The 27,610-nt window shown below is 42.5% G+C and overlaps 1 protein-coding gene across 2 annotated transcripts in view; it reads right to left on the minus strand.

Annotated features, from left to right (window-relative positions):
• Nucleotides 1-2,697: 2,697 nt before the first annotated feature.
• CERS4 (ceramide synthase 4) overlaps nucleotides 2,698-27,610 on the minus strand; it is a 55,525-nt gene continuing 30,612 nt past the window's right edge. The window contains exons 4-12 of one of the 2 annotated variants that reach the window (XM_082780089.1): nucleotides 20,870-20,987; nucleotides 17,330-17,448; nucleotides 14,902-14,959; nucleotides 13,766-13,813; nucleotides 10,468-10,560; nucleotides 9,723-9,851; nucleotides 9,334-9,440; nucleotides 8,779-8,935; nucleotides 2,698-4,613 (exon numbers count right to left, since the gene is read on the minus strand). In XM_082780089.1, coding sequence (XP_082636215.1) covers nucleotides 4,422-4,613; nucleotides 8,779-8,935; nucleotides 9,334-9,440; nucleotides 9,723-9,851; nucleotides 10,468-10,560; nucleotides 13,766-13,813; nucleotides 14,902-14,959; nucleotides 17,330-17,448; nucleotides 20,870-20,987 — 1,021 coding nt within the window. In that variant the 3' untranslated portion in view covers nucleotides 2,698-4,421. Of the gene's footprint in view, nucleotides 4,614-8,778; nucleotides 8,936-9,333; nucleotides 9,441-9,722; nucleotides 9,852-10,467; nucleotides 10,561-13,765; nucleotides 13,817-14,901; nucleotides 14,960-17,329; nucleotides 17,449-20,869; nucleotides 20,988-27,610 lie in introns of both variants that reach the window. The other variant, XM_082780088.1, reaches the window with a different exon arrangement.

The following is a 27,610-nucleotide window of genomic DNA, read 5'->3' on the forward strand; positions in this document are numbered from 1 at the left end:
CTGAGACGTAAAATTCACTCCTAAGCCAGGACTCCAGCGCTCCGGGACACCCAGCCCCACAGCTCGTCACTCACACTCCACACCTTTCACTCCAATCCATGACTACGACTTTAAACTAGTTGAAATAGCATCACTTGTTCTGACCTGCCCATGAGCTTAGAGGTGGAGTAAGATGTCCTAGTACAAGAAAGTCATTCAGTGGGTGTCAAGGAGGTGGCTGTCTTCAATTATACTTCAGTGCATAGACAGCTGAAGTCCCTTCCTAGTGACAATAACAGCAGGGGCATCTATCTCACCCCCTCTTCGTACCAACCTTTTCCTTCCCAGGCTGCAAAGCTCTCACCTATTAATCAGCTCCCCATTTATGGGGCTTCTCTAACAATTCATAATTGCAAAAAATTTGTTGGTCTCTCATGGTAACCTGGGGTGGATTTCATTAAATCTCTGGTGAGAGATCTTTCCAAATGCCTCTGCAAAGCCAAGCACTATCAATAGGTTTTCTCCTGTGCCTGTGTTCACTGACACTTTGGGATAACTCCAGTAAAGACATAATCTCCTCATACACGAACCAGGAGGATTTTTTCCCATAATGTTATGTTCATACATGTTTCCTATAATTCCATTACTCATGATATTTTAACCAATCTGACCCGTACAGGTGTCAAGCTACAGATGTCAGAAGCTCCTCACATTCCCACTTGGGACCTCCCTAAATTTTGGACAACAAGATGATTTGAAACAACAACAACAACAACAACAACAACAAAATGGCACTCCACAATGCCTGGTTTAACTTTTTCTTGTGTAAGTTTCCTCTTGACACTTGAGCAAATACCACCCAAGCTGGAAGGCTTGCTGTTACTCAGTTACTTTGCTATATAACATCTTCTCACCCATCAGTTTTGGACGAATCCTCTAGAGACACATCCTCAGCAAGAAGACATCTGATATTGGCTCCCCTCTGCTTCTAAGCAGGGAAGTCGCAGGCAGCACTTTTTATTCTTTTTTTATTTTTATTTTTTCTTTTTCTTTTTCTAGCCTGATCTTGTCTCAGCTTTGATAATCTTATGATTCCTACAGTCTTTCCAGTGTTTTTCAGAGATTGTCATTGCCTTTTAAGTTGTTTCTCAATATATTTCTTGGCCTGCTTTACTGCCTGTTCAGATTAATCTACCAAAGTTACAGGTCCTTTCCACTTCCCGTGTTTAGACATGACTTTGGCTTTTTGAACAATGCCTTGCTGTTTCTTAGGGACGCCCTTACCTGCAGGCACTGTGTCTGTTGTACACGTGCAAATGAGAAAAGCAATGGTGTTCAAAGTGTAGTCATCCAAGTAAAGGTTCCCTTGGGCATATGTCTGAATGATAAAAACATGGTGGATGCACATTGCCCATGTTTCCTGTGTGCAAGGGAAGGCATGAAGCAAACTGCTCTTAAAACAAGATCCAAAATAGTACTAGATACCTGTGTCACTGGAGTTGGTAGATCCATGTTAGCTGCCAGCCCTGGGGGCCATACTTTGCCAGTCCCTGGCACTCTTCAATGCATCTCTTATAGCTCACCTGCTGCTGGAAACCCCATCCCCACAACTGCTTGATGACATTTATGTGATGCACACCTTTCCTGTGCGCATGGATGATTAAGATGCATTGAAAGTAGATCCTGCTCTGGTGCCCACTGCTTTATCTGCTTTGCTGGTTTCTTTAACAGACAAATCACAAGGATTCTCGCTGCAGGTTTTTACAGCAGCTTCTTTGTGCAGGGGGCTGTGATACTCCAAGAGGAATCAGTAGGTGATGGTGGTGGCAGAGTGAGTTGTTACGCAGCACTCATAAGCTTCCCAATACCAGAGCAGACGTAAGGAAAGAAGGTGGAGCCATTGTGGGGAGCAAACTGATTACACACAGCTTCTTTAAGCCATAGCAAATAGCATAGGAAAGAAAACAAATTCTGCAGTGTGATCTGCCCTGGTGACTCATCACTCATACTCAGTTATTCAGTTAAAAACATTTGTAATTAACCCCAACAGCCCTCCTGAATCCTTGATGTATCCTTTCACAATGAACAGATTTACCTACTAATGAGCCTGGCAAGAGCTTATCTCCATCTTCAGGGGGATAGCATAGCCCTGAGGGTAAAATTCAGCAGACATTAGTATATATTTGTACTGGCTCCACAGTGCATCACAGAGTCTCCGGGAAGCATTCTGCTTCTCAGGTGAGATGTGATTTTACAACATAGACCTTTCCTCCCCTTCAGAAACCTCATTAAAAAGAAGACCAGGCATTCTTCTCCCTTCCCATGACCTTGCAGTTCCAAAGCATCTTCCCAGTGCTGCAGTCATGGACTTGCAATTGCCTTGGCAGTGCCAGGTAACCTGGACTGCCCCTAGCTTTAATGTAGGGGTGCCCCAAAGTGTCCTGATCCAGGGCCACATGCAGCTTTACCTAGTAGGAGTGAAACAAGACAGCTGCTGTTCTTCACTGGCATGACTTACTACGGCTGAATGCTTTGGGTATGCAACATCCTCTCCATGGAAGTGTAAGAGCCATGGCAAAGGAATCTGTATGTGTCTTCTGTGTCACTCCCTCATCCACCCAGGTGGTGCAACTAGCCAGGTTACCCCCTGCTAGTCAAAGAAATAGAAAAGAGCCCAGACAATCAAACTTTTCAAAAGTAATTTATAAAGATCTTTTACATTCAGAAGTACAAAATGATACATATCCATTCCTCCTGAACACATCACCTGCAGAGGAGTGGCAAGATTGTACGTATGGATTAAGGAAACATGACAGTAATACAGAACATATACTTTGAACTTTGAATTAGCCCAACATTTCAGAGGGAAACTATCTTCAACAAATATGAATTTAAACGATGATGGTCTGCTCCAGAGCATGTTGCTGCCCTGGCATCACCTGTGCTAGAACCACTTTTTCCTCTGAAATTATCCAATGTATTTTGACTAAAATGTAAGATCAAAGGCTCAGATCAAATCCTTCCCGCATTTCAGGTGAACTTGGTGGGCTGCTGAAAATGCTCTCGTCCTTCTAGACTGTCATTTGCCTCTTAACTTTAACAATGTGCGCCATCTCCTTGAATCAGGCATTTTCTTGGTCCGTGTCCCCCCATTAGTGTTGAACCTTACCAGGTATATACATGGAAGTATCTGCATGGCCTTGGCAATCTAAGTCCCTACTCTCATAACAGTGAATCTGTTAATATTTTGGTTTCATAGTTTAATTGATCTATAAGACAGAAATCCATGCCATACTAATTTAACTCTTTTAAGAGATTACAGAATCAAAGATCTAGTACTACACTGGATGATATAAAATACAGAACATCTAAAGGAACTAAATCAGAACTGCATCATAACTTCATGGTCCACTGCTTTAAACTTTCTACTTTTGACACATCTAGACAAAGGCCCTAGACTTAGAAGGCTAAGTTAAAGCATTATTTCATGAAGTTCAGCAGATCCTCTCTGGATCCTTTTTCCTCTGAGGACAGGGGTAATCGATTCCCTTCTTACCAAGCTGACTCTGTAAACATCTTCCACTGTGCCAATTACACTAGATAAAAACATGAGCACTTAATCAGTGTTGTCTTCTAGAGCATCTAGTTTCTTGTCCCCTCCCTTGTGACAGTGTTCCTTTCCAAGACAGGTTTAACGGATTACCTGGCAATTGAGACACAGCTGCCTGGATTTTCCAGCTCTTCTAACCATGATTTGGGTGGGAACCGTCATCAGACTGGGCTTTGGAGTTTCCACCTTTGAGACAATAGAAGGGATGGAGTTCCATACAATTACAAAACTGGCACACGTATATGGCACACAGGAGCATTTCCTGTCAGAAAAATAAAAGTTTTCTCCTATGTCTTCCCAAAGCTTTTATTCCACTATGCACAGTTTCAATTTTACGAGTAAGTATGGGGCACTTGTCTTCTTGGAAGAGGTGTTCCTATAATAAGATTTAGAGTTTCACACTTACTTACTTTCCATAATCATTAGTGGCAATGGGCCAGGGCCTCCAGAGGCTGATCAAGAATAAACAGATTCCTACCAAACAACATTAGGCAATTAAGACTTGACATTGCCAAAGTTTATCCACTGTTGTGAGTATTTTTCAAGATTAACACATTTAACAGCTATTATGGTACAGTCTAATACAAGTCAAACCACTTTGATCCCTTTCTATATGCTTCAAGGCAACAACCTATAGTAAGCTTTTCTTGAAGAAAGACCAAAAACTTCCCTCAAATATCAGTGACTATAAACAATTATGTTTATGGGAAGCAGGAATTCAACTATGATACTGCAATGGCAATCCTTTATATCTACGCAATCAGCAGAACATTTTCTAAAGACGGTGGACTGGATTCATTAAAGACCAGATCAGACAGAACGTGAGCAGTAGCTATCTTTCCTTGACGTGGCCATTGGTGAGATGGGCTCTGTTGGTCAGTGTCTCAGACCCATTCCTCTGGATATAATTGCTGCTAGTGACATTGCTGAAACACGTGATCCCATTTTTCTCCTTTTCCACGACCTTTTCTTTTTCTTCATCCTTGTCACTTTCTTCTGTGTCACTTCTCATGTCCTTTTCCATCTAAAGAAATATGTAAATGAGAAACAATACAAATGCAGAAGTCTACACAAGAAGTTGTGCTAGCTGATACACAGGCTAAAGACTGCAGCTGCTACTTCAGCCACCTGCCTTTGGCACACATTTCTATGATGTCTTTTTACATCACCTTTAGAAACAGTTTCTTTTCATCTACCTGACTTCTGTCTCAGTGGTATCTTAACTGTGATCCTGATAAACATGAAGAACTACTATACAGGTTGAGAAGAAGCACCAAATCATATATGCCCAGGACTGAGGACAACTGTATACAGCTGAGGAGATTTATGTTGTCTTTTGCATACAAAAGAAGGATGGGAAGAAGCTGTTAATCAAACTCTTATATTTTCCAAAAGGGACAAGGAGCTAGATTCTGGGTGGCTGCAAGTTGAGCACTCTGGTTTGGACAGCATATGCTTTCAACCAAACCAATAGCTCAACACAAAGCTGCTCAACTCTACATGTGGTTTTATATTCAGGTTTTTCCTCTTGCTATGAAGAGATCAGTAGTCCACTTTTGTGAATACTTAATTCCTTGCCTTAAAAGGAAGACAAAAAAGAAATAATGCAGTAAAAAGGCAAGTTAGAGAAAGCAGCTTAACACTTGCTGGCTTCTCAGGCTGTTTCTACTCTGCAATACAAGATGCCAAAACTGGGAACAAATTCACAGTGTCCACACCCATTGTTGGAAAGAACACGGAAGGAAAGCAGCAAACCCCTTCTGTGACCTGAGGCCTGGAAACTCCTCAGGAGCTTGTTAGTTCTGGATGTGCTCTGTAGTCTCCATTTATTATATACATTCTTCTGGGGATAGCACTTGGATCATGTTAAGCAGACTATTTAGTCTGATGCCTTTTCTAAAGATCACCACACCCAAAAGCAGATAGGATTTGTAAGAATGTGAAGTTGTACTCAAGTCAAACTGCCTGCAAGGACAATAGAAACAGCAGATGCCACATTTTGTGAACAATCTCAATCCCAAGTTGTTCTAGAGTTGGCAGTTCAGAAACTATATACAAAGTCTCTTGCTCTGCAGCAGAAACACAAACAATAATCAGTATTCCTAAGTGCCTTTAGAATATGGTTTAGGTCTTAAACCTAGCAAGATTCACAAAGGAACTAGATAGCTGCATGAATTAAAAAGACAGCTGCCTCTACAAGGAAGTGAAACCCCTTACTTCAAGATAAAGGCTGAACTGTAAGTACTAGGGATTAGGAATCATCAAGTGAGAAGGTGGTGCAGATAATCCTGTAGTCAGGGGGGAAAATTACAGAGATCCGAAAGACCTATCAGAACAATCTGAACTTCTGACTGGAGTGAGAATTTCATGGCTCTCAAAAGGGGAGAATGTTCTGTATTTCTGCTGATACTGCTTTGGGCTACTAAATGTCTTAGAATCATAGAATATCCTGAGTTAGATGGGACCCACAAGCATCACTGAATCAGGCTCAACACAGGACGAAATAAAAATTAAGCCATATGTCTGAAATGATCATGAAACATCTGCCTGGGACTGTTTTTCTTTGCTACTTATGGTTCAATACAGAAAGACCTCAAATATATATATTACGCATCAAATATGGCAGATAATTTATTGTCATGGTTTTTGGTTGGAATAGAGTTAATTTTCCTTGTAGAAGCTCACATGATGCTGTGTTTTGGATAGTAGCGTTGATAACACACCACTGCTCTCAGCTGTTGCAGAGCAGTGCTTGCACAGAGCCACAGAGCCAAGGACTTTCCTGCTTCTCATGTTGCCCTGCCAGTGAGGAGGCCAGGGGTGCACAAGAAGATGGGAGGGGACACAGCCAGGACAGCTGACCCAGACTGGCCATATGCTCATCAATAAAAGCTGGGGTAAAGAAGGAGGAAGGGGGGGGCAGGCATTCAGAGTGATGGTGTTTGTCTTCCTAAGAAACTTACATGTGATGATCCCTGCTTTCCTGGAAGTGGTTGAACACAGGCTTGCTGATAGGAAGTACCAAATGAGTTTCTTGCTTTGCTTTTAAGTGCAGCTTTTGCCTTATCTAATAAAACTATCTTCATCTCAACCCACAAGTTCTCATACTTTTATCTTTTCCATTCTCTTCCTCATCCCATGGTGAGGGGATGAGAGAGAGTGAGCGAGAGTCTGTGAGGTACTTAGTTGCTTGCTGGGGTTAAATCACAGCTTTTATAGATAAAATAAGAAAAAATCTGGATGTGCTTCAGTATATTTTTCCTGATGGATCATTTCTTTCTAATAACACTATCCACTACCTCATCATTTGACACTGTAATAACTGCAATGGAAGCTGTGGACAATATGGATGAAAATGAACCTTTCCTGCTTGTTCTCAGTTCCCATAAGACAGAATTTCCCAGTTGGATAGTAATAAAACAACTCATCCCAGGCTATGAGGTCAACTCCCACAGGGCATGGACTTGTTTCTGCTGGACTACATCCTTGGCAAGTGGCCACATTATGTCATGTCTTTGATTCTGAGAATAATTTCATGCTGACCAGCAGTTTGGTTTCACAGCAGATACTACAGGCTGTAGTCAGAAAGAGTCGGGTGCATGTCACTTCAGTTTATACAGCTGCATCTCAGATATCCAAGGTTGCTCTGTTACTGATAGCGACAAACAGGCAATGCCTGGCGCAACGTTGAATGGAGTATGCTTAGGACATGCCTGTCTGCTAGTATGTAAGGAGCCCAGACAGCTAGTTTAGACAAATGCATCTACTCTGCAGACATCTAAAGTACTGGAAGACAACCCCGACAAAACATACTTTAGTGACGGGGCAGAGTGCAACCTCAGCAAGCTTGCCAATGACACAAAACTGGGAAGAGCGGCTGATACGCCAGAAAGTCATGTTGCCATGCAGAAGGACCTTAGCAGACTGGAGAAGTGGACTGACAGGAAACTCATGAAGTTCAGCAAAGAGAAGTGCAAAGTCCTGCACCTGGGGAGTAACAACCCCATGCACTAATATATACTGGGGGCTGCTCAGCTGGAAAGCAGCACTGCAGAGAAGAACCTGAAAGTCCTGGTAGAAACCAAGTTGAACATTAGCCAGCAATGTACCTTTGACGCAAAGAAAGCTAATGGTATCCTGGGCTGCATTAGGAGCAGCATTGCCAGCAGATCAAGGGAAAGGATCCTTCCTCTCTAGTCAGCACTGGTGAGGCCATGTTTAGAGTACTGCGTCCTGTGGCAGTAGCCCTGCTGGGCTACTAAGTACAAGAGAGATGGACATACGGGAGAGAGTCCAACAAAAGGGCCATGAGGATGATTAAAGGACTGAAGCATCTCTCCTGTGAGGAAAAGCTGAGAGAGCTGCAACTGCTCAACCTAGAGGAGGCTCGGGGGGATTTTATCAGTATATATAAATGTCTGAAGGGAGGGTGCAAAGAGGATTGGAGCCAGGCTTTTTTCAATGGTGCCCAGTGCCAAGACAAGAGGCCGTGGGCACAAAATGAAATACAGCAGGTTCCATCTCAACATTAGGAAACATTTTCTCCCCCTGATGGTGACTAAGCATTGGAACAGACTGCACAGAGAAGTTGTGGAATCTCCCTCTTTGAAGATACTCAAAAGCCATCCAGACATGGGCTTGGACAAGCTGCTCTAGGTGGCCCTGCTTGAGCCAGGGAGGTTGGACAATACCTCCAGAGGTCCCTCAGCCATTCTGTGATTCTGTGATGTTAGTAACACTGTGATTAAAAATCCTGTACTGGAAATGCCCTGGAGAAGAAACTATAGGAAAGCACTTTTGCACTGGCCTCATCAATCGCATCAACACTCCCTGCCTTGATTTTTTAGTTTTGTTACAAACACAGTACTGACCCAAGCGTTGGGATCCTCACTCAGATGTCACTGGCTTTGTTCATAGAAATCTCGCATGGAGTCCAATACACATTTTTTTCTTGAATACACACTTCATAAGTGAACCCAAATATTATATCAACTCATAAAAACTTTACTTCTTTTGTCAACTTTCACTAGTATCGAGTGACCCTTTTACCTCACTGTTAGGAGTTCACATGTATAATTTTACTAGGACAAAAAAGAATCCATCCCAGATGTATTCCCTGTGCTCCCAAGCAGTCTCAGGGGATCCTCCCTCCCCATATGATGTACAGGGGACTACAAACTGATTCATACCGTGCCCTGGAGGATGAACTTGTAGACCATATGAATAATTAGGCAGGACCAGAAGATATGGAGCAGCTGAAGAGTTATCAGGAGAGCATTCACGAAGTAGTATCCAAAGAAGGGTTGGAATATCTCCATGGAGTAATAGTAGGTGTTATAGAGCACTCTGCAAGAGAGACAGAATTGCACTGGAGAGAGAGCGGCTGTAAGCCCCCAAAAGCTATTGTCACAGAAGTTTCACTTCAATCACTCTCTTCTTATATATAACACGTTAGACAACTCTCCGTTCCCCACTTGAAATGAGCAGAGTAGAGCCGTAAGCCAAAGACTCCTCTGCAGTATATTTCAGGTCTTTGCTATTACTCTCTGAACTCCAAGGAAGACCACTCTTGTTTAGCCCAAGGTAGGTACAACAGCCATGTGGCAATGCAGCCTATGCAGAAGGCAGGGACATGAGCTCAAAATTGAAAAGCAAAGGCCACAGCAAAAGATTTAGCCCATAGCTGAATTATCCTGCCTCTGAGAAGACAGTTTTTTCATTTCCCTTGACTGCAGCAAACTCACGTGTAGGGGAAAATGATCAGGCGGCTGATGAGGAAAACAGCTGCGAAGATCATAAAGAGCCTGTCACAAGTTTTTTTCCACTTCATGTAATTGAATATCTTAGTTGGCTGGAAGGAGAAAGAACAATAAAACAAAGCAGGTCAAGATAGTGCATCTGCATATGCTCCAAGATGCTAACAAGCCAGATATGATACAATCCACATGCAGGTATTCATGTTTCCTCCTGGCTCTCTGTAGGGCACCCTAAGCTGGGTGAGGAGATCATCAATGAGTTATCAGTGAAACCCCACAGTGATTGTCCCTCATTGTGCTAGATCAAAAGACAGCACTTGGCTAAAGGTCATCACTGCCAACTAGGCCTTGCCAGGCACTTAAACTGTGGAGCTCACCTCTAGGAAGCAATCAGAAGCATCATGAATCACCAGCACCAGTGTCCCAATGCGGATGTAATTGGCACAGTATGAGAAACTGATCAGGAAGATGGTTGCAGCATGATGGACTATCTGCTCCTTGAAGTCCTGATGAGAAAGGGGACAGCAGAAAATACATTGCACTTTCTGTTCTAGTTAGAGCATGCTGGTAGCTAAAAAATGTGTCTACTCAATGGGGCAAGAAACCTCCCAGTGTAAAGTTTTATCCACGTTAATCTTTAACAAAATGCATGCCAGAATGTAGGCAATCAAGGAACCCACGAATTATGAGTTTATGGAGTAAACAGAGAATCTTGAGCAAAGAACACTCCGCTCTCTACCAGAAATGGTCTGGTGTTAGTGCAAATTGTAAGACAGAACCATGAGAGCTGATGATTCAGTACAGACAAACATAAAAAGAGCTTCCTTTTGGTCACAAAGCAATGCCCATACTCACCTCTGCTCCAGCAGAGGAATTTCTGCTTGGGGAAGTGAACCTTTTGAATTAGTTTGCTCCTTTCCATGTCAAGGTTTGTGTTCTCCACCTCCCAGAGGAGAGGGAAGACAGTGACTGGTAATGGAAATTCCTGGGAACAAGCAAGGACGAGTCCCCTGAAACCTCAGACTAGCATTATACACACTATACAACCTTGGAAAACACTCTCCTGAGTGTTAAGCTTGGATCATGTTTGTGCTTCATTTTTTCCCAGGGGTTGTCACTCACCTTCCTCTTCACATCACAGGGCAAGGTGAAGACCAGAGACCAGTAAAAGGAGAGCTCCAGCATGTAGTACCAGAACAGAGAAGGTAGGAGAGGCTGCAACAGCAAGAAAGAGACAGTGGTATACCCGTCAGATAAAGTAAAGAGAGGGCTGGAAATGAAAACTCCTACCTATAAAAAAAAATAAATTAAAAAAATCAGATAAACCAAAATGACAAGATCTAGTTCCTGCAGCTTCATGGGGTAAATCCTCAACTGAACAGTCTAGTCACTTACCAAACATCATCTGTGCTCAGGTAAAAGCAAATAGCAGGGGAAACTCCACTTTGCCATAGCATGTGAAATATTTAAATAACCAGGGGGAAGATCCTGAAAATTTTCAGGCATTCTTCTGGGAAAATTCTTGAGCAGTCACTGTAGATCTCAGTGTGAACAGTAGTCCCTGCTGTTCTGGCTAATTTTTCTGGGGTTTTACAGCTGAAAAACTAAAAGCTTAGACCCACTCACCAAAGACACGTGCTAGTTAACAAGTAATTTTTCTGTTGTGGCACTAGATGGCATCTTTAAACCAGAACCTATTTGATTAAAAAAAAAAAAAAAAAAAAAAAAAAGTACTATGACTACAGAGGCTTTGCAACAAGCATTTCCAAAGAATCTTGGAGTATGGTGCTCCCAAGTACCAATTTATTTAGGTTTCCTCTACCCAAAGTACTGATTTCTGTCCTTAGAAGATAGATTTTAGTTTGCTTTTCTTTGATGCACCAGTGATTAGCCGCTAGAGGAAGCATGGCTGGATGCACTGGTCCTACCAGAGGGGATATTAACATCTGGCAGGCTGGTATGTGCTGTTCATGCTCTGGGGGTTATCCAAATGATCCTCTGGATCTGAAGGGATTTTTTTGTTGTTTTTTCCAAAGATAGATTAGATTATTGATGTTTCTTTTACCCTTGTCTGTAGCATACAACATGGTTTGCTTGGTAGAAATTGTGTTTAATATATTCGTTGTTCCTGTTGTGCCACAGGTATGTTCTTGACCTTTCCTGCTCTTTTCCAGTGGGATGTTACCAGCTCTGGTTTGGGCCTTTTCTGCTTACTACAGGTGTAGGAAAGTGTTCTGTTACAATGGCTTAGATTTCTCTGGAAAATACATGGAATGCAAATGTACAAAAGAGGAAATAAGGACCCAAGAGATCCTCTCAGCCTTACATTCCTATTCAAACACCACCTGGTTTGTATGAATCACAGCTAAAAACTGTGCAATACAATTACAGGTTTGCAAATCTTAATGTACAATCTGAGGGTCTTGTTCTAACTTTGACTACCAGACCAAAAAGCCCTAAAGCACAGGTAGTTTTCACTTTGTCATGCTACTGTGATCAAGTTGTATCTCAGCCTCTTCTTCAATTAATGAAAGATTAAATTCCCAGCCAGGAAATTCTAGTATTGTAAAATCTTGTGCACAAGAGATCCATGCATGATACTAGGAGAAACTACTATCCTGCTAGAAACACTTACCAGGCTTTTGGATTGGAAAGGGCAAATAATCACAGAATCATCACAGAGTCATAGAACAGCTTGGGTCGGAAGGGACTTTAAAGATCATTCAGTTATAACCCTTCACTAGAGCAGGTTACCCAGGGCCTTGTCCAACCTGGCCTTGAACACCTCCAGGGATGGGGCATCCCCAGCTTTTCTAGGCAGCCTGTGCCAGTGCCGCACCACCCTCTGAGTGAAGAATTTCCTCCTAACATTTAATCTCTATCTACCCTCTTTTGTTTTAAAATCATGATGCCTTGTCCTGTAAGTACAATCCCTGACAAAGAGTCCCTCCCCAGCTTTTCTGTAGGTCCCTTTTCAGTACTGAAAGGTTGCAATGAGGTCACCCCGGGGGCTTCTCTTCTCCAGGCTGAGCAGCCCCAGCTCTCTCAGCCTTTCTTCGTAGGAGAGGTGCTCCAGCCCCTTGATCACCTTCGTGGCCCTTCTCTGGACCCATTCTAACAGATCCACATCCTTTTTGTGCTGGGGACCCCAGATCTAGATGAAGCACTCCAAGTGGGGCCTCACAAGGGCAGAGTAGACAGGAACAATCACCTCCCTCCACCTGCTGGACACTTCTCTGTTGATGCAGCCCAGTGAAAACTGTCTGTTCTTAAAGCAGGAATGAAATGGTACCCACGATTTTCATCAATTTATTCATAATGCTAATTAAGCCTGTAGAAGGCAGCTGTTCTAACAGGATAAGGAATCTTTTCCAAAGCCAAAATCAGATCTTTCACTTTACTGACATTTATCTCTTTGTAATATCTTATATTGGAAGGCTGCTGCTATACACAAGTCATAAAAACATAACGGGGAAAAGTAGAGCAGGTAATGGTTCCTGTGTCAGTGCATGAAGCCCCATTCTATGAAGACAGGCTGAGGGAATTTGTTTTGTTCAGCCTGGAAAAAAAAGAGGGCTCCAGGGAGACCTTATAGAGGCCTTCCAATAGGCATGTAGACCTAAAGGGGGCTGAAGGAAAGCTGGGGAGAGATTCTTTGGAGTGCAGCAGTAGGACAAGGAGCAATGGCTTTAAACTAAAATAGGGTAGGTTTAGATCAGGTATAAGGAAGAAATTCTTTACTCTGAGGGTGGTGAGGCACTGGAACAGGCTGCCCAGAGAAGTTGTGGATGCCCCATCCCTGGAAGTGTTCAAGGCCAGGCTGGATGGGGCTTTGAGCAGCCTGGTCTGGTGGGAGGCGTCCCTGTCCATGGCAAGGGGATTTGGAATTAGAAGATAGAATAGTGATGGAGGCAGCTGGGTAAACAGTACCTCACTTTTTGTTGCTGTCCTTGTTCCTTGGTGACCTGGGAGTATATTTTGTGCCTAGCTGGCAATTTTCTTTGAGTTTATTTTGGAGTGTATCACTCAGAGCATGTCCTCTGCTCTATAGGCTTTCCACTGAAGTCTTCACTTCTCCTCTCTGGACAAAATGTCCTACTCTAACCAGTCTCCTCTATAAACTAAACTTGAAGCATCCCTATTTTTCAGTTTCTAAGCTTGCCCGGTCAGAAGGCTTGCTTTTCCTTTACTACTGTAGAGTTGGCTTCTGCTGTACTGATTCCTCCTCTATTGTGTCTAGAGTAAGCAAAATATTAAGATGTTCTCTGTTGATAGGGATCTGTTTTCGAATTCTTATGGCTTATCAATCTGAATTTCAATCAGTGCCCTCTCTTTTGTCCCTAAAGTAATCTGATTTTTAAAAGATATCTAAAGAGAATACATGATTTATTACAACAATTTTTACTCCTGGATGACTCACCTGTTGTGGGTATCCTGTCCAGCACTCTCTATGGTCCCAAAACCAAGGCTTCTGGAAAGAAAATATAACACGAATGGGAAGATCCCAGACGAATTCTCTTATCAACCACCTAATTCCTGTAGCTTGTTACTACTACAGATTTGTTGTGTTTTATTGGAAACAGAGAAATAGAAATTAACCTTTTATTTTGATGTAAAAAATCAAAAAGCACTATAGGTGGGATTTAGATACCTCCACTCCACTGCTAGCTCATCCTGGAATCTGCAGACTCACAGAGTACCTTAAATTCTGTCTTAAAAGTTGCTAAGTTCAATGCTTCTTCAGCTGTTACAAAAACAAGCAGGTGCAAGTATAGTCTATGCCTCCTGTCTTGGGATCAGCAGATTTTCTACTATTTACCACATCAGGAGGTCTCAGTGTAGAATATTTTTGCAAAGCCCACCCAAGGAATTGGGTTCAGCAAAAGAGCCAGGGTAACCTCTAAAATACAACCAGAGGATAACAGGTGTCCCTTGTCCCAGCTTAGTGACCACAGGTCTGGATTAGAGCATATGGTATACCTCTTCTGCCTCAGAGATTCAAACTAATATCATTCAAGTCTCAGTTTTCTCCTGTTGAGGCTGTTCCATTTGTATCAAGAGAAATCATTAATTATCAAATCAGAGAAAAGGCAGAGGCATTAACCTTACCCTCTCACATCTTGGGTAAAGAAGAGGAAACACGTACATAAAATTACTAAAATGCAGACCATGCTCCAAAGGAAGCCTAAGCATTTTACCTTAAACAAGTACTATATACAACACAGAAACAGGCCCTGCAGCTCCTGTCTCAGATAAATGTTTTATCTGCCATATCACAGAAATGTATTTTTACAATTGCTGACAGCATCTCACAATCCTAGTTGTCTACTGCTTTTCCAGAGGAAGAGCAAAACTCTTGGTTTTGAGTTGGAGTTCTTAAAGTAAGCATGGTTCGATAGATAGATAGATCTCAGAAGATTGTGTGCTGTGCAGAGGACAAAGACATGATGGGAAAATCTCTGAAAGAAAGTTTGAATACACAGGTTTGGCAACAAGATCTGCCATTCCTGCAGGCACTCACTGGAGAACAGCAGGTGGCACTGTTTGCATACTCACGTCGTACAGGACAGCAAGTCCAGTGAAGAAAGCAATGACGTAAAATGTAAACCTCCAGCTACAAACAAACAAAGTGTGTTAGTACCCCATTAGCCACAAAGCTACAATTCTGTGTATTACTTTTTTTCAAAAAATGACACTACTAAATAAAAGAAAAACATCAATATGCTCAAAGTTTGTGCAGATCATAACAGGAACTTTTTTTTTTTTTTTTTTTTTTTTTCCATGCTGGTACATTCAACAGATTCCATGAAGAGCAATTCTTCTGCTTTAGACGATAGAAACTATGAGAATATCTCTGAATAAAGTCACCTAGATAATCATCCCAACTCTTCACAGTACCAGTAGAGGCATGTGTAGATTCAAACAGTGCCAACTTCACTCATAGGCTTTTGGAGATCAGGCGTGCTAAATTCATTATCATGTAAAGCAATTGATTACTGTCATGTTTCATCTCAGTCAGAGCTGCTAATGATTTATCCACATTAAATCCACACAGAAGGACTTATAAAATATGTTTGCCATGTCCAGTGGACAGAAACCCGTGGTACTGAATGTATACACATACATTAAGAAATCAGAGGAATTTTATCCCAACAGAATAAATGAGTAATAATAGATTAAAGACAGGAAATCTTTACAGGAGTAAAAATGCCTGCAACAACCCTTAAATTACCAAAAATCTCCATAACAAATCAGAAGATACAACATTTTTAGAGGGAGACTCAATCTGTCAGTGAAACAGGAGCTTCAAGAAAAACATAATCAGTGAGAGCAGAAGTTTTGTTTTGTTTTCTCCACTAGGGTTTTTAGTCAGGATTTTTGAATTAGAGGTTGAATATTAAATGGAGAACGAGGTGATTAGCTCAGAAGTGATATCTACCCTATAAGTACACACTTCTAGTCAGATGAATGACACTGTAGGTATTTTCTTCCTTCATCTCTGTGGCCTTCCTGGATGAATCTACTTCCTTACAAGCATAGCAGAGCAGCCACTCATAAGTAAGGCATTTCAACTAAGATCAGGAGAATCCTTTTCCTCTGTGGAAAGCTGAGACAAAACTAACATTTCTAAGAGGGGCCAATTTCTGAATTTTTACCAAAAGATTCTTGACATTCCTCTGAATGCAATTCTGTACTATGGGTTAATTTCTACTTCCACTAAACCCCAACATGCAGGAACTGCTCTGACTGTTGTGCAGAACACCAGTTGCTGGGTGATGGTCTACCATGCGATGAGATAGAGATCTGTAAAGACCTTAGGCTGTGGTTTTAAACCACTGCCTCAGCACGAGGACCTAGTGGGGCCCCCACAAGGGATGTGGGAATTAAAGACTCAGGTAACTATCTGGGACCTGCTCATAAGGGTATGGACATTAGTGTAGACCATTAGTTTATTGAAGAGCTTTGCAGACTTTGATTTCTTGGTGTAAAATGACCCTGACAGTGACTCATTTGGCGTCTTGTGAGGAGGTAATCCCAGCTCAGAAAGATTGCCTAGGCACAGGAATAAGGACTGACAGCCATAGAGCTACAAGAGCTTACAGCTCAGTTGTACAACAGGCTGTCATGGGTCAAGTCACCACAGCCTCCAAGTGTAGCACTGAACAAGTAAACGTGTGTCTAGATGAAGTCTATTAGGGTTATTGCTCTGCAATATCTGTGGAAAGCTCAGTCAAGATTAACATTTACAGAAGTGGCTGACGTGAGATTTTTTTTTTTAATCTGCAGAAGTTAAAGTACCTAAAAAGTGAGGAACCCGATGATGATCTGCTTTTGTCAAACCTTCTTGTGCCTCCATATAATGAGGATTTCCACACAGCTGTTTCCAAGTTTTGCTCCCAGGAAAAGATTTCACATAGGCTTTTCTGCTATTATAAAGGGGTTCTGTTCTGTGACTTTCAGGGAAGCTGAAGTCAACTGACAGCAGAATATAGTCTAGACCAGTGTCTGTGACATTTAAAAGCAATACAAAGGAGAACAGTTGCAAAAAATATGTAGCAGAAAGAATCAGCTCACAGAGAAGCAAAGAGAGAAAGAGAGAGGCAATGGTAGGCTATTTTGGAGGCATGGAAGCAGCAGCAAAGCAGCAGGAAGCAGTAGGAAGCAAAACAATAGGGAGTTTTTCAGATAGGATAGTGTTCTGAAGCAGAGCATCAGTCTTACTAAGTCAGAAACTGGTGTTCTATAAGGATTAAGGTGAGATAGGAGTAAAAGGAGCCTTGGGAGTGAAAATAAAGGGGAAAAGCAAGGAATGATTCAGTAATAGAGAAGCAGCAGCAGAGCCAGAGAAGAATCAGGTAGGGCAGGGAAGACTCAGGATGCTCTCCGTGGAGGAGTGCAGGGCAGGCTGGGAGGCAGCAAACTGCCTGCTGAGCTCAGTGCCAGTGAAAGGCGCCTGCAGCTCATGGCTTCTGCTCCTGCTCACCAGGCCTCGCAGAACTTCTTGGATAGGCTCGGTCGGTCAGTGTTCCTTCGGCGCCGGAACCACCTCTCCACCTTTCTCACTGGCAGGTCGCACTGTTTGGCTAAACTGATCAGCTCACTCTGGAAAACAGGCGAGGAAGCAGGGTTCAGATTCAGGTTTGAAAGTCATCATGGGCACACGGCCATCTGGTTTGAGCCACCACAGAACAACCAGTGGAGATTCCCAGCAAGCCCAAATTTGTTCAAGTTGAAGCATCTTTCAGAAAGCTGTCCATCCCTACTATAAAGATTTCAGATAATAGAAAATCTTTCATTTCCCCTTGTAAGCAACTGGTTATTAATACTAAACGTTAAAACTTTATGTTTTATTGTTTTATGTAAACATCTCCAGTTTCAACTTTCAAACTCTGGTCCCTTCTCACGGGTGTTTCTTGTTCAATCACTTCTTCTTTCGGCCTTAAGAGACTGAGTCCCTTACATCTGTCACTCCAAGAAAGTTTTACTGCAGCTTAAATAACTTTTGAAGTTCTACACTGAATCTTGTCACGCCTTTCAGTATTCTGATGCAATATCAGGGAATAACCTGAGCAATGTCATGAGCAGAGGCAACACCATTTTCCTACCGGATATTATCCTGTTGTGGTAAACCTGTAGGGATAATTTTTCAATAGGTTATTCAGAGAAATACTGCAATTACCTTCCTTCTTGTCCTTAGGCTCTTAAAGAATTTGGCGTGTGACACAGAAGAAGTCATCATGTTTTATATTCCTTTCTTAAGTGTCATCAATGATAATCTTATTTTTTAAGTAAAGCAATAGGTTTTCATGGAATGTGTTTACTTTAATGGTATCATTTGACAGTGATTTACATACTCTGAGAGTGCTGTAAAAAAGTGTGCCCATTAGTCATTTTCAGATATACTCCTTTCTATTTTTACTTAGTGACTTTTGTTCTTGCGGTGGAGTCAAGTGGAGACATTGATTTATATTCTCCAACTGCTCCATAATGCAGTATTCCTCCCAAGGAGATGGCTGCTGAGAAGAGTAAAATCACATCTTGTAAAAGCTGAATCATAAGCAGGAGTCTGAGCGCTCACAGGAGAGGGAGGAAGCTAGAAGACCGAGATGCAACCAGTGAATTGAGTCAGTAAAACATCAGCCAGCTGCACAATTCTTTCTCCATGTCAGGAAGTCAGAATGATGTCAGAAGTCTCACAGTCAGGATTCACTCTGATATCCTTACATTCTCTAGGATAAAAGTGCAGACTTCTGCTCCTTCAGTGCAATGTGAGTGCAGGGACAGCTGTGTGGAAAGCCTGCTTCCAAAGGTAGGCCTTGAGTTAGATCTCTGCAATGGGAGTAGTTCTCTTGAGAAACCTGTGGATCGCTCAGACAGGTAAGAGGAAGATCAGGGACTATGGCAAGTGTTCTGAGAACATTCCTTCCATCTGCTAAGGAAAAGGGCTGGCAGCACGACCAAGATGAATGCCTTCATTTTTATTTTAGCCTCTATTCTTTTACTTTTAAGCAGGTACTGAATGTCCCAGGGCTCCACATGCCCCACTGCAGTATGAAACATGCTGCACCAGCCTCATCAAGGCAGTTACTTGTTTGTACTAGGATTGGAACCCCTGCTCATATGTCTTTGGTAGTGGCTAATAGCTTTTGCTTCAAGGCCAAGAAAGCCTGCAAAAAGGCACTGAAAATAAATGTGATTGCACTGGGCTTACATGGCAAGGTTTTGGTAGTTGGGGGGCTGCAGTGGTGGCCTCTGTGAGTAGAGCCCAGCAGCTGCCACAGGTCAGATCAGAGCCAGCTCCAGCTGGATCCAAAAGGGAACCACTGCTGGCCAGAGCTGGGCCATGAGCAATGCTGGTTGTGCCTCTGAAATAGCACATTGCAGAAGGGGAAAAAAAAAAACTACTCTGCCACAACAGTTGGGAGAGAGGAGTGAGTGACTGAAACAACCCTGCATACACCAAAGTTGGTGAAGGACACCAGGAGGTGCCCCAGGAATGGAGCAGAAGTTCTCCTGTGGCCTGTGGAGAGGCCCCTGGTGGAGCAGGCTGTCCCCCTGCAGCCCATGGGTCCTACATGGAGCAGATTTCCATGCTGCAGCCCACGCATGCAGCCCATGGAGGAGCCCCCTGTGAAACCTGAAGGATGTGCCCTGAAGGAGGTTGCGACCCATGGAGAGCCCACACAGGAGCAGGCCCTGGGCCAGAGCTGCAGCCCGTGGAGAGGAGCCCACGCAGGAGCAGGGGGTCTGGGGAGAGCTGCCGCCCATGGGGGATGCATGTTGGAGCAGTTTGCTCCTGATGGATGGCCCCCGTGGTACGGAGCCATGTGGGAGCAGTTCTTAAAGAGCTGCTGCCTGTGGGAAGCCCACACAGGATCAGTTTGAGAAGGACGGCATCCCGTGGGAGGGATCCTACGCTGGAGCAGGTGAAGAGAATGACTGTGAAGGAGTGGCAGAGATGGAAGTGTTACAGACTGACCACCTCCCTGTTCCCCTGCGCTGCCTGTGAGGAGGAGGTAGAAGAGGTGGATGGAGGGAGGTGTTTTTAGTTTATTTTTGCACTGCTCTAGCCTGTTAGTAATAGGTTATAAATTACATTTCTCTCCCTCTGTTGAGCCTATTTTGCCTGAAATGGTGGTTGGTGAGTGATTTCCCTCTCCCTGTCCTTGTCTCAGCTCTTGAGCCCATTTCCATCATAGTTTCTCCCCCTGTTCTTTTGAGGAGGGGGAGTGAGAAACTGGTGGGGTGGAGTTTAGCTAGCCATCAGTGTGGAATCACCACAGTGATTCGCTTACTTACCACCGTGGTTACATCCAGGGTCTCCACTGACAAGGCTAAATCCAAATACAGCTTGACTATACACTATCCTTCCAATGCTTTTTCCCTCAGCAGCAGCCATTATAACTGAATTATACTGCCAAGATCTTCAAGATCTCTTTTTCTCTCCCAAGGGAGAACTACCTACCATTTGTGTTTGCAGTTTTCTGGTGCTCCTTACTTTGTCTCTAACGACAGACAGGATTTTAGTTGGCTTCCTGAAAGGCCAATCTCAAACTTGTGGATTGCACAGCAACAGAATGACCTGCCTCCCTGAACTAAGAGAATCATGCCATCCACATGTGCTAAGCTTCAAGGACTAGCAACAAGGGAAGTCACTTCAAGGGAGTTGATGTGACAGTGATTTGCTAATATATGAAAAGAAGGCAAACGAACAAACAGTTGTTGTCATTATTTCCTTTGGGAGAGGAGTTTCCTGTCCAAACAAGTTTGAGATTTAATTTTTTGGAGTGCTATCTGTGGAAAGCTGTTATTCCCACATGTTCAGAAGCAGAGCTGATGGCTGATGGCATTTGCAGGAAGATCACCATGCCTGGTCAGTGTCAGGCGGCCAGTGCTACAGAGGTTCCTGCTGCTTTGTTGAGTTTCCAAGTGGCATCACCAAACTTCAGGATTCCAAATGTGATGTTATTTAGGTAAAGATACAAGGGCTAAATCTAGAGGAAAGCAAAGAAGAAAGACTCACTTCTTTAGGGTTCTTGCAGTGCATACTGTAGAATGTTTCCAGTATGGGGTTAGGCTGAGCATTTGGTCTCTGCTTGTCCCTCACACCCAGTTTGGCACCAAGGGGCAGGGCTATGGCTCTGCAAGAGAAAAGATTCAAGGTTCAGCCCAAAATAGAACAGTGATTTCTGATACTGCAGCACTGTACAACATGGTGTAGTACATTAACAGTTGTGTCTCACAGTTATCTCCCACAATTTTGGGTCTAAGCACAAGTATTGTGTCAAGCAGGTAAGGAAAATAAAGAAACTTGAGTAAAAAAAGTTACAATAGAAACAGTGGGGCTTCTATGCTATAGGCCTTGAGGTCAGTGTTGCAATACACAACACTGACTGAGGTTGGAAATGCTACATCCTGCTTTGTCAGCTTTCAAATCAACTATGTTTGGGCGTCCCAGATTATGGCACGAAGCCCAGGCTTGTAGAGACAGCCGTCATACCTGCAGTTGGTCTTTGGCTTGCTTGTAGCTTATGCAGAGTACCACATTGATGACAAGGCCTCAACACTGTTTAGTTTTGATGTTAAACATACAGAGGACCCATGTGAACTAGAGACTTGGCTCAGGATCAAGAGGATCAATAAATACCCTGATGAAACAGGAGGCCCCTGTCATGTTTAGCTGCCTAGCACGGTAAAACCACCACAGCCCCTTGGTCTTTACTGGAAAAACTTTCCTCAGTTTCTCTTAAAGCATGCCAGACAGTAGGAACATAAGGGCATAACAACTAAAAACATAACCACAAGGCATAGTTGCTTATGTTGCTGTGCACCTTTAGCCTTTCATGGTGAAACAATGCAAAGAAAAATATCTGCATAAATAGAAAAAAGTTTCAAACGGGTGGCAAGACTAGGCATAGAATTGTTGTGCTCAACAACTAAACTTCTCCAGTACAAACCCTCTTTTCCTCTTTAACCATAGGAAATAGCTTCATAAATGGTGTGAAGTGAGGTACCACATGAACACTGCACAAACAGGAAACTTGGCAAATCAGAATTGCAAAAAAGGCCCAGTTTAACTGCCTGCTCCTCGCATTTCTGGAGAATTAGTTCACAGAATCATAGAATTACTTGTTTCTTATAAGTCACTACCGTTTACACATTGCCACTGGCATGCAATTAATCTCATTAGCCAAAAAGAGTGGAGTGTCTGCCTAGAACTTTTCAGCACTGTTCACAGAATCCCAGCATGGCTGAGATTGGCAAGGATCTCTGGCCTACAGCCAGTCACCCAGGACCATTTCCAGACAGCTCCACGGAGGGAGACTCCACCACCACTCCAGGCAACCTGTTCCTGTGCTCTGTCACCTTCACTGTGCAAAAGTGCTTTCTAATGTTCAGATGGAACCTTCTGTGTTTGGACTTGATGATCCTTGTGGGTCCCTCCAACTTGGGATATTCTATGAGTTTATGATTCCCCATGTCCTCCTTCTTGCCCTTGTCAAGGATAGGAGTGACTTTGCTTTCTTCTAGTCTTTAGGCATTTCTCCTAGTTGCCACAATAAATCAAAAAACATTGAAATTGGCCTTGGAATGACATCTGCCAGCTCCCCTCGGCACTTGCAGGTGCATCACATGAGGTCTTATGCATGTCCAGTTTGCTTATGTTTTCCCTGGCCTGATCCTCTTCCACCAAGGGCATATATTCCTGCTACTGATCATCATACATGCAAAATCATTGGAAAACCTTCTCTCTGCATTTTGGAGAAAAAAGAAAATTTTGCTCTAAGTGCTAACAGCTTCCTTGAACTTAGCAACTGTAAATTGGCGTTGAGGGTGGTTACGAGCTGATGAATACCATGCAAAGGTAGAGAGTGCTGAGATGCAGGCCTGCTCTGCCTGGTTCATCTTCATTCTGTACAAGCAGCAGCTCTGATCAGTTATCCCTAATAATTCAGAAACCAAACAACATTTTTTTTTTCCATGGGAGCAAAAAAGTTGTGGAAGTTACATCATTATGTAGGTGTTTAAAGACTTTTTACTTAAAAACTGTATGTGGTATGTTTATAACTGGGATTATATGGTATGGCTGCCTGTGATCTCTTCTAGCCATATAGCCACTCCATACATTTGTGTGCTTAGGGACTATTCTAGATCAAGTATCCTATCAGAGCGTTCTTTTGACTTTTATCTTCATTTAATAAACAGGTTTCAGAAGCAATTTTCCGAAGAGACTACCTACCTAAGGAATTTTGTAACTTCTATTATATTAAGGCATAGAACACAGAATGGTTGTACACTTAGTTCCCTCATGTAACAGATGATTTCAACCATTCTTTTCCATGGCCAGCTCCATATTCCAGTTGTTCTTTTCCATCTTCTCTGGGAAATTCCTTTAACATCACTGGCTAAAGAACCATTCAAAGATGTACCAAGACCACTGAAAAAGATGTATTTCTACCATAAGAGGGGGTCCAGTGGTTAAGTGTGATTGCTAGCTACTTTCTAACTACAAGACACACACGTATCACGCTCTGTGTAAGCTCTCATTAGTTTTAGTGAAACTCAGCAGCATCTTGGCATTGCTGCAACAGTTAACAGTGGTATTAGAGAGCCCCTCCTGTGCTAAGAACAATGACAAAGTATTTCAAAGATATCCATAACTATACAGAAATGGAGAAAACATTTGCCCTAAGATCTGTACTAGGTCTTGGTTCTTAAGTGGTTCCTCTGAAGCTCCTCTGAAGACGAAGATGTAATAAATTTCTGCTGCTTAGGAAGAAACTTACTGCAGCTTCTTATCAGTCCACATCGGAAACTGGTCTAAAATTTTCCAAGCACCTTAAAGGGAAAGAGAACGTTCCTGCCAGGTGTCAGGGCAGCTTGCCAACAAGTTTGGTTCTTTTTTTAAAAAACTATTTCAACTATTCTGCATGACTCCTTAATTTAGATTAATCTTTTTCTCTTTCTTTCCTGTTGGTTTGTTATGGTCATGGTATAAAATCTCACTGTAACAGAAACAAGCCAGTTGCAGTTGATGAGGACAGGGTGTGATTAACCAGAGCTACAATTACTTTGTTGTTGAGGTTTTGAGTTTAACCATGAATTATAGGACCAATCCTACTTTTATGAACACAATTGGGAAATCAAACCCTGAAATTCCTCCTAAGGGAGGTTTGTACATGTTGGATGTATGCTCTGACTCACTTTTCAGTTGAATCTTGTTCCAAACTCAAAGAGGATGATGTTTGTACTGATTTCAACATCACAGATTCATCACCTCAGTTGCAGAGATGGTCTCATCATGGAAGCTTATCATCTGTCCGGAATATGGAAGCAGAAAGCCTGAGGACTAAATTGCACAGCTTTCTATAGCTAGGTAAGGCAAGACACAGACCGTGAGATGTCTTTTATCTCAAACCTATTCCTTCTTCAGAAAGGTTCTGGTGAAGATAGCTTCTCTATCTTCAAGGTTTACAAGGGGAAGTTCATAGTAAGGAATTCAATTCAGTAATCACCAGTGAACAAACTAGTTTGTGCAAAACCTGCTGAAGCTGAAATTAAATGGATTAATCATGGAGGGGCCTAAGTCCACACTCCCTCACCTTGCAAGACTGGGCTTTGCCCCTTTGCAGAGGCTTTCAGAGATAGTATGAGACACAGGAAAAAATTTAGTTTTTGTGAGTTTATTTTCCACAAATGTATTTGAATTTATAAGGGTGTCACTCTGCAAATATCTTCTAGCACCAAGAAATGGAGAACCAGTGTCTGTAGGAACCAGCACTTCTACTCTTCGAACTGCACCATCTCTTGAAGACCCATACTTTCCAGTGGCAAAGCGTTATCTCTGTGCTCCTACAATATTGTCAACTTTCTTGTGGTTACAAGAGGATGCTGTCAAGAAGCTGTCAAAGCTATATTACACAAAACAGCCAGCTTAAATCTTTGCACCAAATACATGCCTAAAGCACCTAAGAGGAAGTTGTTTTCAGATGCTTCTTGATTACTATTCAGTAACAAAAATCTCTGTGGAAAATGAATCACAGAAAAATACATTTCAAAATTAAATACTTGAAAATGGTCTTCTCTTCCACCTTTCTTCTGGTTCTGAGTTCATCTGTTCTCAGCAGTTCAATGGTATTCCTTTCTTTTAACGCACAAAACATAGCTCTTATACTATTGCAACCCTCCTAAAGAAAAGACCTAATCATTCTGACTAAACTGGGAGTATGTTTAAAATAACTTAAAATAGTCCTTTATTATTATTTTTGTTAATAATCCTGATTTACAGCCATGCTCCCATGAGAGGTAGTAGCCATGGAGAAATGCACCAGTTTACAACAGGCACTTTGTTTTGTACGTAAATAGAAATTATCAATCATTTACTTACTTGGGAGAATTAATATTCAATGGGCTACAGTCTTCTGCCCTTCTTTGGCAATATGCTCTGCTACGTCTGAATTAACAGGGTCCTGGAGATTTCTTGGACACTGGAGAATTCTGTTCTGGTATTTTGGAACATTTGCCCTAAGTTTTTCAGGTTTATACCATTCCACTTGGAGGAAAATACTTAAATATTGATTGAGCCAGAGAGGTAAAAAATTCCAGGTAACTTCCATCTACTTTACTAAACAAACACACCACAATTTAATTAAAATAATTATTTTGTAAAGTCTTACAATAACAGCTTATGAATACAAAAATATATATGGATAGGAAACAAAGTTATACTGTTATTTTTGTGTATCTGTTAATAACATATTTCATCTGTGAGTAAGACTGTTTATGATCTCTTCTTTCATTCCCTACCATTTGATCCTCTGTAAATTAATGTGTTGGTCCTAAGTCTTCTTGACAAGATTTAGGCCAACAAAACTTGCCCTAAATTACTAAGGAGCTTGAGAAGCTTGTTCTTAACTTCCACTATTGCACAACAGGGTAGAGGCAATTCTTATTTTTTTTTTATTTTGCTCTATCATGTGCATCAGCAGGGGAGCTCCCTTTTTCATATGCAAACTTGATGCCAAATCCTCCTCTTCCCACCCTGCTTTGTTGAAAAGCAGGAATCTCACAAGGAAAGACTCAGGAAGTGAGCTATTTCAGCTCTCTGTGCAGCAAGATGGTTAAAGCTAATGTCAAATCACAAACACAGAGCAGTTCACTGTGCCTTTTAAGTAGTTCAGCTTGTTTTCTAAGAGGCTGCAATTAGTATGTTGTCCCATGAGGTTACCAAGGAAAGAAGCACAGAAAATCAGCAGATTTATGGATTTTGCCACAGAAGGAACCAATAGGATAATCGAAGCAAGGAGAATAATTCCTTGCCATTATCAATCTGTCCTTAAATTGTCTCCATGCAGCTTGACTCCTACATAAACCAGGTCCCGGACTGAGACAACACTTCTTGCATTATACCTGTGATTTCTGAGATAAAGTGAATCTTTCAGGATACCCAAGCTAGACTTCCTTGAGGCTTTGTGCGTGCCTCCTTCCCGTTTTAACATCAGCTTCCCTTTCCATTTGCCAGACTGGTCCGTGCTTCACTGTGACTCTCAGCTGCAAATCTTGTAAGCCTTCATTTTGAGCCCAGCCAGGGGAGATGTCTAGTAACAAACTCAGCTGCAGCTCACTGCTGTTCAGCAGCTGCTGCCCAAACAGGCATAGAAATTCTAGGGCAAATGTTGGAGTGGGAGGGAACAAACTTCTCTCTGAACAAAAAGCGAAATCTCATGTAGCTTGTTCTAACAGCTCTTACTGAAGAAGCTCAGGACACAGTGTTTTGTTTCCCCTGCTCTGCCCACAGTAACCTGATACGTTATCTGTAGGCTATTGTCTGTGGGTAGTACATATTCCAATTGTTTGTCTCTGTGTATAAAAATATCTCAGTGTCAATGCAGGAATCACAGACACTACAGGTCAGAGAACATAAGCCAGACTGCTATTAAAAGAGCCTCTGAATCATTTTTGAAGGGGCAAGCTCAGAGCAACAGCTTAACTGAAAAAGCAATTCCTTGTACTCACTACATATCCTTTATCAGAAGGGCCCAAAGGCTCTTCACCCATGTAAAGCAATATGCTAACACAGATTTTCTAGGAATAAACTTGCCTAACAATCTGGTAGAGCAAGAAACAAAGCAAGTTATTACCATACAAAATAAAAGGAACAATACAACTGTCTTGGTTGAACGGTTCAGCAGAACCCTGGAGAGAGATGGAGCCATGGACTCATGCAGATCAGGAACTACCAAGAAATCTGTAAGGTCTTCTTGAGGCAGGGCCTGTTCCTTGAGGGCAATGACACCTCCCCTTAAACCTCACAGCAGGCCTGAGAAGTGCCTGTTGCTGGATACAGATTGCATTGGAACAGGTCTTTGAGAATGACCACAGGCAGAGGGAAAAACCAGGAGCTATCCTCACACAGAGAGCAGGCACAGGAGCAACCACCCTCACGGTTCAGTGCATGCAAAAGGGTGACGTGATCTCTATGGATGGTCTTCTAGAGTTAGGAACAAAACAAAACAAAGCAAAACAACGGCCAGGTTACAAGGAAAACACTCTGGTGTTCCTTAGGGGGTTTGGTGGAACAAGGTCACATGAGGTGACTGCAAGAGCACCACATTTTAGGTACCCCTGATGTCCACCCTATGGCTAAAAACAGTACCACAAGGATCTGTGCTGTCATCCCTCCATTGTAGCTGCTTGGCAGAGTCCCTAGGCTAGCCACTAGTCACCTACCACTTCAAAAGCTGAGGAAGAGAAAGTCATGCAG

This window comes from Aythya marila, assembly GCF_965140915.1.
Source record: "Aythya marila genome assembly, chromosome: 27".
Taxonomy (NCBI): domain Eukaryota; kingdom Metazoa; phylum Chordata; class Aves; order Anseriformes; family Anatidae; genus Aythya; species Aythya marila.